Below are 14,911 nucleotides of genomic sequence, written 5' to 3' on the forward strand. Positions count from 1 at the left end.
CGGGGACCAGGGAACATGGTATTAACAAACTGGATCTCACATGGCTGACTCCATGGGTTTGAGTCCTAGACCTGATGAGCTGAAAAGCACGCCAGACTGTGTGCATGCTTGCTTGAAATACTAGGATTAGAATGGAGAAGTGATTGCACCATGGCCATTCCCTCACGGGGTGATTTCTCACTTTCCCTCTTTCTCTCTCTCTGTTAAGCACACAGGCCCTATGGCAAAAAAATATAAAAAAAACACGAAACAAAAAGTATGTGTGTGTGTACATATATGAATATATAAAAAATATAAAAATATATGTACATATAAATATACATACACACCATTTGTATTTATATATACAAATACTCATATACAGAAGGTCTCTTAAAAAGTCATGGAAAAACTGAATTTTAAAGTACACGTACATTTTGGTTCAAAAACAGTTGAAATCCGTACGATTTTTCATAATACCTCTTTTCCATGAATTTTTTGAAGTCCCCTCATCTATGAACATGTATATTCATGCACAAACATATATTCATTCTTATACATGCTTTGAATATTAATGAAATATATCAAAAGTATATCATAGTATTTTTCTCTGAGCAAAGAATAGGGGATCATAGAAGAAATATTTAGATATTATATTCTTGTAACTTTGAGCTTCACATGCTCATACATTATTTATTCACGTATTTTAATTTGCTGTAGGGTGTTTGAGTCTGCCAGAGAGACAGAGAGAAAGAGAAAGTGAGAAAGCATTCCCCAGGGGAATGACCACACCACAGTCCCTTCTCATCCATTCACCTCTTAGGATTTTGGGCACATACACACACAAGTCCAGCCTATTTTTCTTTTTCTGTTTTTTTTTTTCTTTTTTTAAATTAATGTTATTTATCATTATTATTATTGTTTTATTTGACCAGAGAGAGAGAGAGAGGAAGTGAGAAAACAAGCAGCCAGGTCCAAAATTCAAACCATGGCCGACCATGTGGGAGTCCAGCTCCTTGACCACCATGCCACCTGCCAGCCCTGCCCAGCCCATTTTTCAAGCTGCCAGGTCTGGCACCAGTCAGCCACGTGGGACCCAGCTGCCTTAACGACCATGCCAACCAGCTGGGCCGTTATCTATCTGTTTATTTAGAGGGTTTTTTTTTTGCCATAGAGCTTGTACACTCACCAGAGAGACAGAAAGTGAGAAATTAGCCCCCCAGACGGAATGGCCATGCTGCAATCCTGTCTCCTCTATTCTCCTCTCAGGATTTTGGGCACACACACACACATAGGTAATATTGGGGGCCAGCAGGTGGCGTGGTGGTTAAGGGTGCTGGATTCCTACGTGGCAGACCACGGTTTGAGTCTTGGACCAGGTGGCTTTCTTTCTCACTTTCCCTTTATCTCTCTGTCTCTCTGTCTCTCTCTGGTCAAATTAAAAAGTAATAACAACAAATGGAATTAATTAATTTAAGAATATGTCATATCGCATAACTAAAATTTAAGTTAGAACCATCTAGTAAATGAGGTGATTAATCAAACTCAGTAATGCTGGGACCAGCAGTTAGTGTAATGGCTATGTTGCTGAACTCCCATGTAGTCGACCACGGTTCAGGTCCCAGATCCGGTGGCTTAAACTCATTGCCAGGTACGTGTGTGTGTGTGCCCAAGATCCCGAGAAGAGAATGGAGGAGAAGGGATTGCAGTGTGGCCATACCCTCTGGGGGGAGATTTCTTGCTTTCTATCTCTCTGTCTCTCTCTGTCTTTCTGGGAGTGCATGCACCCTATAGCAAAAACCTCTCAACAAAACAAAACAAAAACAAACAAACAAAAACCTCAGTAATGCTATCTCTAGATAAAATGCACCCCTGACTATATACACTGTGGACCAAACACTATCAAGATAAATAAATAAATCATGTGAAAATTTTTTCACTGCAAAAAAACCTCTCATACATTTTTCATAAACTCAATGAAATCTGCTCATGTTTCACCTTGAGGATTGAGAAGTTACTCTAGAGACGTAATCACAAGTATTTTCTTTGACATCAAATACCACCTCTTTAACAACAGTTTAGTTTGAAAGATACTAGTCTTCTATCCAATGGTATGCTACCACAAAGCTTGAGCACCAAGGTGGCAGGGGCTTCGTCTGTTTTGCTCATTGCTACATCTTCTGCAGCCAGAACAACGCCTGGCTATAGCAGGCATTTACTGAATGAATCCTTGTCTATTATTATCTTCAGAAACAAAGAACCAAGTTATTTTATCTAGATTGTTTTAAAATGATCAAGTGTGTGTTCTATTTGTCAGCACAGCACAATCTTTTAGCTCTTTTATTTATTCTTTCAGTGTAATCTGTTTCTTGCCTAATTTAACTGCCCATATTATTTTAGATCCTCACAGTTACACATCTATTTGAATGTATTAAATCTTGACAGTAACATTTCAAGACATTAATTAAATACACCACACATTCAATTTCATGGAATAATTTTTTTGACTGAAACCCAAAAGAATCTGCTTGCACAGATTACTTAGATCAATGGTCAGCAAAGTAAGCAGTGATTAGAACAATCCATTGAGGTTTGAGGAAAAAACCTTTCTCTAATTGCCAGAGGGCATGTGTGCTCACCAGAAAGAGAAGAAGGAAAGAGAGAGAAAGCATCCCCAATGGGGCATGGCCATAATGCAATCTCTTCAACTTATTTCTCCATCCTGTCAGGTTTTGGGGGATGTATGCAAACACTCTTAGAATGTTTTTCAAGCTGCCTGGGCTAGGGTTCGACCCGTGGTTGGCCATGTGGGACCTGGCCCCCATAACCACTAAAGGAGCTGGTCAAAAAAAAATCTTATAAATTGGACTTATAACCAATTTTAGTCTCACTTTGTAATTTCTATTTTTAAATACATTTTATTATCAATAATAGATAACATTTACACAGTACTTGTATATCAAACACTATTCTAAACAAATATGTTAATATGTGTCAGTAATGTTATCTCTAGATAAAATACTGACACATATTAACATATTAAAATACTAAACATTCAGTATCGATTGCACGTCCCAAATACTTGGGACTGGAAGTATTTTGGCTTTCAAATTTTTACACATTTTGGAATAATTGCATATATATATGTAAAATCAGATTACCTGGTAGAAAAGAACTAAATCTGGTATGAAATTCATTGATGTTTCACATACATCATATACACATAGTCTTACAGTAATTTTGTACAGAATTTTTGTATTGCAGTGTTCTTTTATTTTTGGTTTTTGCTAGACAACACTTACAAGAGAGGGAGACACAGAAAGCAACTCCCAATAAGGCATGGTGACACTACAATAATCCCTTCTCTATTCCTTCTTTCAAGATTTTTAGTGTGTACGCGCACACATGTCTGCGTTTTACAAGCTGCCGGCTCCGAGACTCAAACTGCATAGTTGCCCATATTGAATACAGCCACCATGCCACCAACTGGCCCATTTCAGTGGTTTGACTGCAAATCATCACATGAAATTAGGTGTTAAATTTTACACATGTGGAACCATATCAGCCCTCAAAAGTTTTGTATTTGTGAGCATTTTAAATTTCCACTTTTTCGATTAAGAATCTCAACCTGTAATGTATTCCTCTAGTACATTATCTAATACTTTGCAACCTAATAAAGAAAATAAACTTTTAAAAGATGGAAAATATCTGTATGCCAATAAGTTGTTATATTTATCCCAAAAAAGTATTAGTTAACTTATCCACCTTTGGTCCTGAAACAGGGTGGACAGTATTTTTGGCAGATATTGGATGAGGAAAGGTATTCTGGAATGCAAATGCAGAAGAGACAGGATAACCAATCCCACAAGACGGGTAAGTCAGTCTACCATCAACCTAAAAATAAGAACATAAAAATGATTAAACATGAGAAATTAATTCTAAGTAGCATTTGCTAATCCATGAGGTATTAGCATCTATTAAAACTACTAACAATGGAGAGCACTATCTGAGTGGCCAATTTTGTGTATCATGACACTGTAAAACTCTGCTTTATTACACATAAGAAGTTGAGCACCTCTAACTCAAAAGGCTTTTCACAGAGGTTGTGCAAGTGGCCTGCCTTTGAATGGAGTTAAAGACTTCTTTTTTTTTTTTTTTGGAGAGGTTTTCGCTATAGGGCGCGTGCGCTCACCAGACAGACAGAGAGAGACAGAGAGACAGAAAGCGATAAATCACCCCCCAGGGAGGATGGTCACGCCGCAATCCCTTCTCCTCCATTCCCCTCTCGGGATCTTGGGCACGCACGCACACGCGCCCAGCGTGAGTTTTAAGCCACCGGGTCCGGGACGCGAACTGCGGTCGACTACGTGGGAGTCCAGCGACATAGCCATTACGCTAACTGCTGGTTCCCAGAGTTAAAGACTTCTAAACCATCTTGTTCTCTAGGCCTCCCAAAACGGAGTCGTGGGACCAGCAGGTGCCGTGGTGGTTAAGGTGCTGGACACCCTCACATGGCCAACCACAGTTGGAGTCCCGAACCTGGTGGCTGGCTTTCTCGTTTTCCCTCTCTCTCTCTCTGTCGATGTCTCTCTCTGGTCCAATTAAAATAAAATAAATGAATAAATAAAAATTAAATAAATAATTGTTTATAAAAAAACTATAATAAAAAAAGAGAGTCACAGATCAAAAAGTCAATCAGATCAGGGGCTAGCAGGTGATGTGGTGGTTAAGGGGCTGGACTCCCATATGGCTGACTGTGGTTCGAGTTCTGGACTAGGCAGCTTGCTTTCTCTCTCTTTTTCTCTGGTCAAATTGAATAACAATTAACAAATAAAATTAAATAAATAATTTTGAAAATAAAAGGTCAATCAGACATAAAATAAAAACAATTTTCTGCCACATTAAATAAAAACAAAAGCAGTATTCTTAAATGGACTAATTGAGAAAATAATATGCTATGCTGCTAAATTTTCAGCATAGTGAAGTCTGTATTAACCCATGTCATAAAAACAAAGTTTATCTTTATAATAAAAGGATAAATGAAATATAAATCTTAAGAAACAGTAGTATATATAAGTGGCTGCACAACTGAAACACCTTTTATACAACTATTTATAATAAGTCATTCCAGGTTAAGCCTGAACATTTTCAAATTTATTTAATTCAGCCAAAGTACTTCTTTCTGCACCTTTTTCCAATTTAATAGTAATCCTTTTCTTTCTCAAGACATCTAGTACTACTGGATTTACCAAAGTAGATTAAAAATTCAACTTTAAACCTCTGTCAATGCCTTCCAAGAACTACCAGAAACACACCTGTAGTTGCTTAAGCTGGGCTCATTGCTCCTTGAGGCTAGTGATAACTGTACATCAAGGGCATCTATGTCTCAGTGAGTGGGTGTAAAAGGGACTTGTTACCTTTAGGCACGTTAGGTGATCTTTTGTTTCAGAGATTTTTGCTATAGGGCGTATGCGCTCACCAGAGACAGAGAGAGAGAGAGAGAGACAGAGAAATTGACTCCCCCCTGGGGGATGGCCACTCCACAATCCCTTCTTCTTCACTCTCCTCTTAGGATTTTGGGCACACATGCACACATGCCCAGCATGTTTCAAGCTGCTGAGTCCAGAACTAGAATCATAGTTGCCCATGTGAGAGTCCCACGCCTTAACCCACTATATCACCTACTTACACCCCTAGGCACGTTAGGTGATTTAAGGGAAAGAAAGTAGAGCTTTGAGGGGGCCAGATGGTGAAACAGTGACAGATAACACAACACTCAACAATGCTTGATCCGCATGGGAAAGTCTCAGGTTTGTGACCTCAGGCCTCTGTGTAATGCTTGCCTGATATCCAGGCTGGCTGAGGCTAGGGATAGAGGGTGGCATGAAAACCCGTTTGGAAGTGTCTCTCTCTTCTCTCTCTGTCTCTCTCTCTCTGTCTCTCTTTGTATCTCAAGAAAGAAAGAAATGAACTTTAAAAATAAAAAAAGAAAGTAGAACTTTGCTGTGGATCAGAAGCTAACAGGAAGTGGCAATTAAAGTATGAATGGGTGTCCGAATATATCCTATCTAATAAAGCAGGAGGAATAAAACTGTCGTTGGTAAAGAAGAAGCGTCTACTCATGTCAGCCATGATAGAGGATGGTTGGCTATTTCTGTGGTTTGGGGACGTTATTTTTGTCTGTGTACAGACATGATTATGGAGTGTCTTAATGTTGTCCCAGCCCATCCAGATCACAGATTATCTTCGTCAGATGTCAATGTTCTGTGAAGTTATGTTCAACAAGAGAGTCCAAGGTCCACCTGGGAGGGCTAGCCAAGCTCCTAACAACATCTATGCCTAGCTACCTGATAGTACCAGGCCGCCTTCTAAGTAGAAGCAGCTTTTCTTGTACTCCCCTTTTATTTCTTGAAAAGAAAAAGGAGTCAGAAAGCTGACATATCATAATGAGTTTCTTTAGAATCCAGAGCTGACAAGCCTTTTAACAGGACTTTTCTTTCGCTTTTCCTTTGATAGGATTCAGCTTAGGTTTTTTCCAGTCACATTTCCAAACTTAACCCAAACCCTGAATCCTCTCCATATCTCCCCCCTAATTTGCCAGAGGGCACATGTACTTGCCAAAGACAGAGAAAGAGAGAGAAGGACGAGGAAAAAGCACCTCTTATAGTGGGATGTGGTCACTCCACAATCCCTTCTCCATTTTTCCACCCTGTGGGAACTCTGGGGTACGTACATATACCTGGCATGTTTCGCAAGTTTCTGGAGCTCGGATATGAACCACAGTTGGCCATGTGGGATCTGGTTTCCTAAACCAGAAAGTCACTGGGCAGCTGTACTTCACTCTTATAGTATCTTAAATACGGTTTGTGTATGTGATGTGTATGCATATTCATGTGTACTAAAAATAGATGGCATTATTTTAGTAAGTACTGAATTGTTTCTCCTTTGAAATTTTATATTTTGTTTATCCATTTCTCCCACAAGAGAGACAGACAGACCCTCCTCCCCACCCACCCAACAGAGTCCTAACACTGCAGTCCAACCCCAGCTTCATCCAGCCCCAGATTATGGGAACGCATGTGCTTGGCTTACTCAGGAAGATCTCACACTGGAACTAGGAACCTTCCTATGTCAGACTGCCTTGCAGATTACTGCATTCTACCCCTGAATCACCATCTGACTCGCTGTACTGAATGATTTCTATACCCAGCCAAGTCGTACAAAGAAGTGTGCCCTTAAAATAGCCTTTTGCTAAGGGCAAGGATGCTTATGTCCCACTTATAAGGGGACAGTGAAGTAGAGACTAACTGTACTTCAGTGAGAATAACTGTAACTCCAGTCTGTATGAGTACCAAGACTTTAACTTATGGAGACTTTCTAACAATCGGAATACTTTCATTTCAACAAATTCTCTAAGATCATCTATATCTTATTTTAAATCTTACCAGATTGGGAGAAATTCCACTTCTGATTGTGTTGCTGCTAGAATGTGCGGCTGGAGTAGCAGAATGTCCCGGTACATCTTGCTTTCTCACTAGCTGATTTTCATTTAGTTCTTTGTTTAACCAGGTGATTACTTAAATGAAAGAACAAAGCAAGGAAAAGCAGTTTATTTGACTATTTTTTAACCACTTTAAAGATTTCAAAATTATATTAAGATTTTTGGGGCCAGCAGGTGGTGTGGTACATAAGAGTGCTGGATTCCCACATGGTTGACCACAGTTCAAGTTCTGGACCTGGTGGCTTGCTTTCTAGCATCTCCTTTCTCTCTCTCTGTCTCTGTTCAAATGAAAAAATAATAACAAATGGAATTAAATAAATTATTTAAAAATTACATTAAGATTTTTTTGTAAATTTTAAGTTTTTAAAACTAATGTCACAGGAGAACAATATAGATTCACCTCAATTTTTGTCACTAAAGTTTTTTGTTTTTTTTAAAGAGGTTTTTGCCTTAGGGCATGGGTGCTTATAGTGAGGGGAAGGGTGAGAATCAGAGACAGAGACAGTGAAAGGGAAAGTGAGAAACCACCCCACAGGGTGGATGGCCATGCCACAATCCTGTCGCCTCCATTTTCCTCCTGGGATCTTGGGCACAGATACATCTGGTGTGATTTTTCTTTTTTTTTAAGAGAGATTTTTGCTATAGGGCAAGTCCACTCGCTGGAGACACAGAGACAGACAGAAAGTGAGAAATCATTCCCCCAGGGGAGATGGTCACACAGCAATCCCTTCTCCTCCATTCTGTTCTTGGGATCTTAGGATCTCACATATGTGTTGGGCATGAGTTTAAGCCTCCGAGTCCAGGAGTTGAACCGTGGTTGGCTACATGGGAGTCCAGCGACATAATCATTACGCCATTTGCTGGTCCCCATCTGGTGTGATTCTTTAAGCCACCAGGTCCAGAACTCAATCCATGGGTGGCCATGTGGGAGTCCAGCAACATAACCGCTACACCATCTGCTGGCCCTAACGATTATTATTTTAATAACTCACATTGGGCTCCTTATTCTATTACTGTCAAAAGTACACACTTCTGCAAGTCAAGAATTTCTTTGATGGGATCAGCAATTGGTGTAACAGTTATGTCACTGGACTCCCATGTAGTCAACCGCAGTTCGAGTCCCAGACCCGGTGGCTTAAACTCATGCAGGGTATATGTGCACGTGTGCCCAAGATCCCGAGCGGAGAATGGAAGAGAAGGGATTGTGGCGTGACCATCCCCTCTGGGGGGTGATTTTTCACTTTCTGTCTCTGTCTGTCTTTCTGGTGAGCAAACGCGTCCTATAGCAAAAACCTCTCAAAAACAAAACAAAACAAAAAAAGAATCTCTTTGAAAGCTTTTGCTTCTAAGATGAAATCTTACACTTTAAAGTTCATAATCTTCTATTTGGTACCCAGTACTAAAAACTAAGACAATGTTATTACAAATTATAAGCTTGATCTGGGCCAACATGTGGCACAGTGGATAAGGCAGCTGAATCCCACATAGCCAATTGCATGGTTCGAGTCTTGGACCTAGCAGCCTGAAAATCGCACCAGGAGCATGTATATGTGTGCCCAAGGTCCGAAGAGAATGGAAAAGGGATTGCTGCACTGCCATACCCCACGGAAGGTGATTATCACTTTCCCTTTCTCTATTGCTCTTTCTCTAGTGAGTGCATATACCCTATACCAACCAAAAAAATAAAAAGTTTAATATTTTATTTTAGTTTCGAATAATTTATATTACTATTGGGAATAGTTTGGAATTTAATCAGTAAATAAGTCAATATTTTTTATACTTTCCATTTGAGGTTATTGACATATGTGATATTGTTTTCTGTATAATGATGAATAACTATATTATAGGGCAAAAGACATAATTATTACAGCAAAGACATTAAAAAGGTACATTTAGAGTAGAAATTATTTGCATATAGCAATATCTTGATTTACCTATACTGTTACAAGCTCAAGTAAGATTTTCAGGTTCAAAATAAAAACTGCAAACATACTACTTACATAAACAAACTATTTACATAAAACTACTTACACTTTTCATTATTTTTTAGAAGTTGTTTGCTTTCTTCAAGTTTTTGAACTGTTGCTTCTAATTGTTCTTGTAATTTGCATACCTGAAATATATCAATTATCACAGTAAGTCAGGCAAAATAAAGGTTAAAATACTGAAGAGATGTAGAAAAGGTTGAATACCCATTATCTAAAATGCTTAGGACAAAAAGTTTAAATTTCAGATTTCAGAATATGTGCATAAACATAATGAGATATCCTAGGGATGGGATCCAAGCCTAAACATAAAATTCATTTATGTTTCATATACACCATATACACAGAGCCCAAAAGGAATTTTGTACAGTATCTTTTTTTATTGCCAACGGGAACGTGTGCTCACCCAGAGAGAGAAAGAAATGGGGTATGAACACATCACAGTCCCTTTCCTCCATTTCTCCTTTTCTCCTCAGCAGGATTTTAGGAACACATACACATGTGACCAGTATGTTTTTCAAGCCATGAGGGCAGGAATTTAAACCATGGTTGGCCATGTGAGATCTGATTTCCAAAAGTACAACTTTTTTAAAAATTATTTTAAAGTTTTTAAAATTTGCTGTGGACATGTGCACTCAACAAAGAGACAAAGTGAGGAAGAAAGGAAAACGAGAAAGCACCCTCCTGGGAGATGGCTACAACGCAATCCCTTCTCCAGTCCTTCTCAGCATTTTGGGCACATAGGCACACATGCCTGGTGTGTTTTACAAGTCACAGGTCCAGGACTCAAACCACCAGGCCACCCAGCTGGCCCGCAAATGTGCTCTTGTGCTGGTCCTAGACAGTAGTTCTGACTGCAGTATTTTGACTGGAACCTATTACATGAGGTCAGCTATGGAATTTTCTACTTGTGATCACGTAGACCCTCAAAAAGTTCTGAATTTTGGAGCATTTTGGATTTAAAATTTTCAGATTAGTGATGCTCAACCTGTACCATTAATTAATAATTTTTTTAAAAACTAAGATTGGGGCAAGCAGGTGGCATAGTGGTTGAAGCACTGGACTCTCACATGGCCAACTACAGTTCAAGTCCTGGACCCAGTGGCTTGAAACTCAGGACAGGAGTATATGCATGTGTGCTCAAAATCCCAAGAGGAGAATGGAAGACAAGAGACTGAAAATGTGACCAATCCCCTGTGGGATGATTTCTTATTTTCTCTGTATTTGTGTCTCTGGTGAGAGCATATGCCCTATAGAAAAAAAAAAAAACTCTAAAAAAACAAACAAAAACAAACTAGTATTATTAAACGAGAATAAAATTATTAGCTCAACTATACGTGATACGTATATGTGTACATACACACACACGTACCTATATATGAGCAATCAAAGTATTTTAGCCACGATGATTAACTTTCCAAATTTTAATAGATTAACTTCTGTTGAATCTAGTCATATTCTCTTATGAAAAAAAAGGCCAAAGCCATTCTCTAACATAACAAAGTAGAAGTTAAAGAAATATGGGGCCAGCAGTGGCACAGTAGTTGGAAAGCTGGACTCTCACATGGTTGACTGTGGTTCAAGTCCTGGTCTTGGCAGCTTGCTTTCTCACTTTCCCTCTCCCTCTGTCTGTCTCTCTCTGATCAAATTAAAAATAATAATAATAACAGAAAAAGTTGGATAGATGACTCAAAAAAAAAATGTAGCTGAGGAAGCAAGTAAGCTATTCACAACACAAAATACAAAATCGTAACTACCTCTTGCTCTTTAATTCGAAGAGATTGTCCAACATCTAACAATTCTTTTTGTTCCTTTTGCAATTTTTCCTCTTTTTCAGCCAGGAGTTTTTCTTGCTGAATAGTAACTGTATTCTTCAGTTTCAATTTACCCATTAGAGTTTTCAGATCCCCTTGTAATTTCTTGATAATTTCATTTGCCTATAAAAAAGCTTCATATGTTTATCTCTACATAATCTAATGAAATATTAATATGCTACTAAATTTTTTAAAGCAAACCTTTAAAAGTTCTGCTGATAATGATTTTATTGTAGCTTCAAGTTTTCCTAGCTGGACCTGATTTTTCTCGCCATTTTCTTCTAAAACCACCTGATATATTTTGTAAAAAACATGAATAATTAGGACAATTTATATTTGTTTAGGAAAAGCATGACTTATAAATGTGATCATCAATTTGCTTAGCAAAATTTTAAACTAGACCTTTTGTTCCTGGATTGTATCAAACGCTTCTTTTGTTCTTAAAACAAGCTGGTCTTTATCCTTGATTTCTTGTTCTAAAACTGCCACTTTTGTTTGTAGTTGATTAATGTGCTTTTCTTTTTCATGGCATTCAGCATCTAATGTAGAATTCTCTCTTCGTAAAGAGAGGACTTCTTGCTTAGTCCGCTGCAGCTCCTAGAGGGGGGACAAAGAAATTATGAATTATGAAAAGGACATAGGCTTGTCTGGATATCTACAATTAACATATTTAAAATATAAAAACATCTTTAATAATTTTTAAGTTGTTTTTTATGTTTGTTTTCAATAGTTTTGTTTGTTATGGGACAAGTATACTCACCAGAGACAGAGAGAAATCAACCCCCCATAGGAGATGGCCACACCATAATCCCTTCTCCTTCACTCTCCTCTCAAAACTTTGGACATGAACAAATGCTTTGCGTGATTTTCAAGCTGCCAGGCCCAGGACTCGAACTGCACAGTCAGCCATGTGGGATCCAGCTGTCTGGGATCCAGCTGTCTTAACCTCGTTATTTGCTGGCTCCAGTTCTAATGATTTTTTTTTTTCAAAAGACATGAAAGTTTGGGGCCAGCAGGTGGCATGGTGGTTAAGGCACTGAACTCCCATGTGGCCAACTGCAGTTTGAGTCCTGGACCTGCTGGCTTGCTTTCTAACCTTCCCTCTCTGTCTTGCTCTCTCTGGTGAACACATGTGCCCTATAACAAATTAAAAATAATAATAATGAAATTAAATAAGTATTTTTAAAAATTTTTATTTAACTTTATTTTTATTTTTAATTTGAGAGAGAGGGACAGAGCAAGAGAGAGGAAAAGTGAGAAAGCAAGCCATCAGGTCCAGGACTTGAACCTTGGTCAACCATGAAGGAGTCCAGTGCACTCAAGCACACCACCTGCCAGCCCTTAAAATTAAATAATTCTTAAAAAAAATAAAAAGGAATGTGAAAACCTCTCTGATGGTATCAATAACTAATGAATTTAGATTATAATTAAAATTAAAATACACTACTATCAAGGCCCAGTCACTGGGCACGGCCATAACACAAGTAGCCTAAAAGTCTAGAAGTCATATGGCTGACCATGGGTTAAGTTCCTGAGGTCAGCCTGAAAACATGCTGGGTAAGACCATATTGAAGGTGCTTTGCCCCACCCACCCACCTTATATACACACACATATACTCTTTATCATTAGAAAAAAGTAACAACAACAAAACCTACTATCTAATTCAATCACAGCAAGAAAAATAAAATAACCCTGATGTATGAATAAATTATGACTTTTAAAAACTTGTAAGAAGAATTATTTGAAGTCTTTCTAAGGGTGGTCAAAAGTGAGAGCCATGATCTAGAATTAATATTTTTCTCTGTTGCTTGATTTATAGACTTTTTAAGAGTGCATCCTGTATAGTTTTATAATCTACCTTCTTCAAATAACATATTAAAACTAATGTCCATGTTAATAAATCTGTTAACATTTGTTGATTTCCTTTTGGTTCACTCTTCAAACAGAAGCAAGCAAGCAATAATTGTAAATTAAATACATCTTTTTAAAATTTGAGAACAGATCACTCTCTATTCAGCTAATATCAACCCAAATGTTGATAGTGTACATTAGTTTTAACAAAAATTTTTAAAAATCACATTACAGTATTATACTACAGTGGTTTTAGGAACACAGACTTTGGTAACAAACTTGAATTTAAGTCCTGGCTCTTTTACTGTGTAATCTTGGTCCTTAACCTCCCTAAATTTCAGTTCTCTCACTGTAAAATTATGGTAAGAAATGCTTCATAAATTACTTCTTTTCAGTCTTTACAAAAATCCTGGGGCTAGCCCCATGGCCTGTTGACTAAGGGAGATGGATCCTGGATGGACATCACCAGTTTGAATCCCAACCCTGATGGCTTGAAAAACAGACCAGTTGTGTGTACCTGTGTGCCTGAAATCTTGATAGAACAGAGAAATGGAGGAAAAGGGATTGCAGCATCATCACACCCTATTGGGGAGTGCTATCTCGCTCTTTATCTCTGGCACGTACCCTTTGGGGAAAAAAAAATTTAAATCCTGGTGTATATTTCCCAGTATATCAGGTGGCACGCAGTAAATAGATGGTAAAAATGATTATTTTTAGGGCAATAATGTCTAAAAAGTATAATTTAGCATAATTGGGTAACTGAAGTTCTTAAGATCCATAATCTGCAAGTCTTGTACAAATCTTGGCATATTTTATTATATTGTACAAAAATCAACATAACAAATTATCCTGGCTAGTTTCAGGGTTGAGAAAGTAGAAATCATGGAGCAGTATGGAGTAGTGTTTAGGCTACTGATGTACCTCCAAGTCTGAAAAGTCTTACTAACTGGTATGAAAGGTTTATGCTGTAGGGAAGAACAACTGACAATATCTTTAGTCAGGGCAGAATGTTATGAGGATCTGAACACAGAACTGGTCAGCCATTACGCCTTTTAAGCATGGCAAAATGGAGTTTGAACTCTTATAAACTATAATAATACTGGTGAACTTCATATTTAAATATGATAGACTTGAAAATCTACATAAATTTCTGGATAATTCCTATGCAATAATGTATAATAATGCTAGGAAGTCTCTCATCAGTGCCAACCACCAACAAATGTGTCACTGTAGCAAGATTTTTAAAAATTGTCTCTGTAGGGGTCCAGCAGATACATAATGGTTATGTCACTGCATTCCCACATGGTAGACTGCAGTTAGAATGCTAGACCCGGCAGCTTGAAACTCACACCAGGTGCCTGTGTGTGCATGCTCAAAATCCAGAGAATTAAGAAAAAGGGATTGTGGTATGGCCATCTCCTTTGGGGGTGAGCTCTCCTTTCTCTCTCCCTCTCTTTCTGGAGAGCACATGTGCCTATCACAAAAATCTCTTTAAAAAAAATCTCTGTTGCCTGAAAGAATAAGATAGTACCAAGGCAGACAAATATATGAGCTCCAATCCTTCCTCTTCCACTTATTGACTATGCGATCTTAGACAAGTTCCTTTAACTCTATGCCTTAGTGTTTTTCTTTCTAAGTTTGCTTTAGGATGCGTGCGCTCTCCATAGAGAGACAGCTAGAGACAGACAGAAAGTACTCCCCATGGGGTATGGTCATGCCACAATCCCTTCTCCATTCTCCTCTAAGGAGAATGTATCCAGTGTGATTTTCAAGCTGCGGG

General features: G+C 38.3%; 1 protein-coding gene across 3 annotated transcripts in view; it reads right to left on the reverse strand.

Annotated features, from left to right (window-relative positions):
• Positions 1–14,911, reverse strand: part of SASS6 (SAS-6 centriolar assembly protein) — a 68,651-nt gene that overhangs the window by 10,692 nt on the left and 43,048 nt on the right. For all 3 annotated transcript variants that reach the window (XM_006169028.3, XM_014584375.2, XM_014584374.2), the window contains 6 exons: positions 11,682–11,876; positions 11,481–11,570; positions 11,223–11,402; positions 9,512–9,593; positions 7,425–7,555; positions 3,745–3,873 (listed from right to left, as the gene is read on the reverse strand). In XM_006169028.3, coding sequence (XP_006169090.1) covers positions 3,745–3,873; positions 7,425–7,555; positions 9,512–9,593; positions 11,223–11,402; positions 11,481–11,570; positions 11,682–11,876 — 807 coding nt within the window. The remainder of the gene's footprint in view (positions 1–3,744; positions 3,874–7,424; positions 7,556–9,511; positions 9,594–11,222; positions 11,403–11,480; positions 11,571–11,681; positions 11,877–14,911) is intronic.

This window comes from Tupaia chinensis, unplaced genomic scaffold (assembly GCF_000334495.1).
Source record: "Tupaia chinensis unplaced genomic scaffold, TupChi_1.0 Scaffold146687_1, whole genome shotgun sequence".
Taxonomy (NCBI): Eukaryota; Metazoa; Chordata; class Mammalia; order Scandentia; family Tupaiidae; genus Tupaia; species Tupaia belangeri.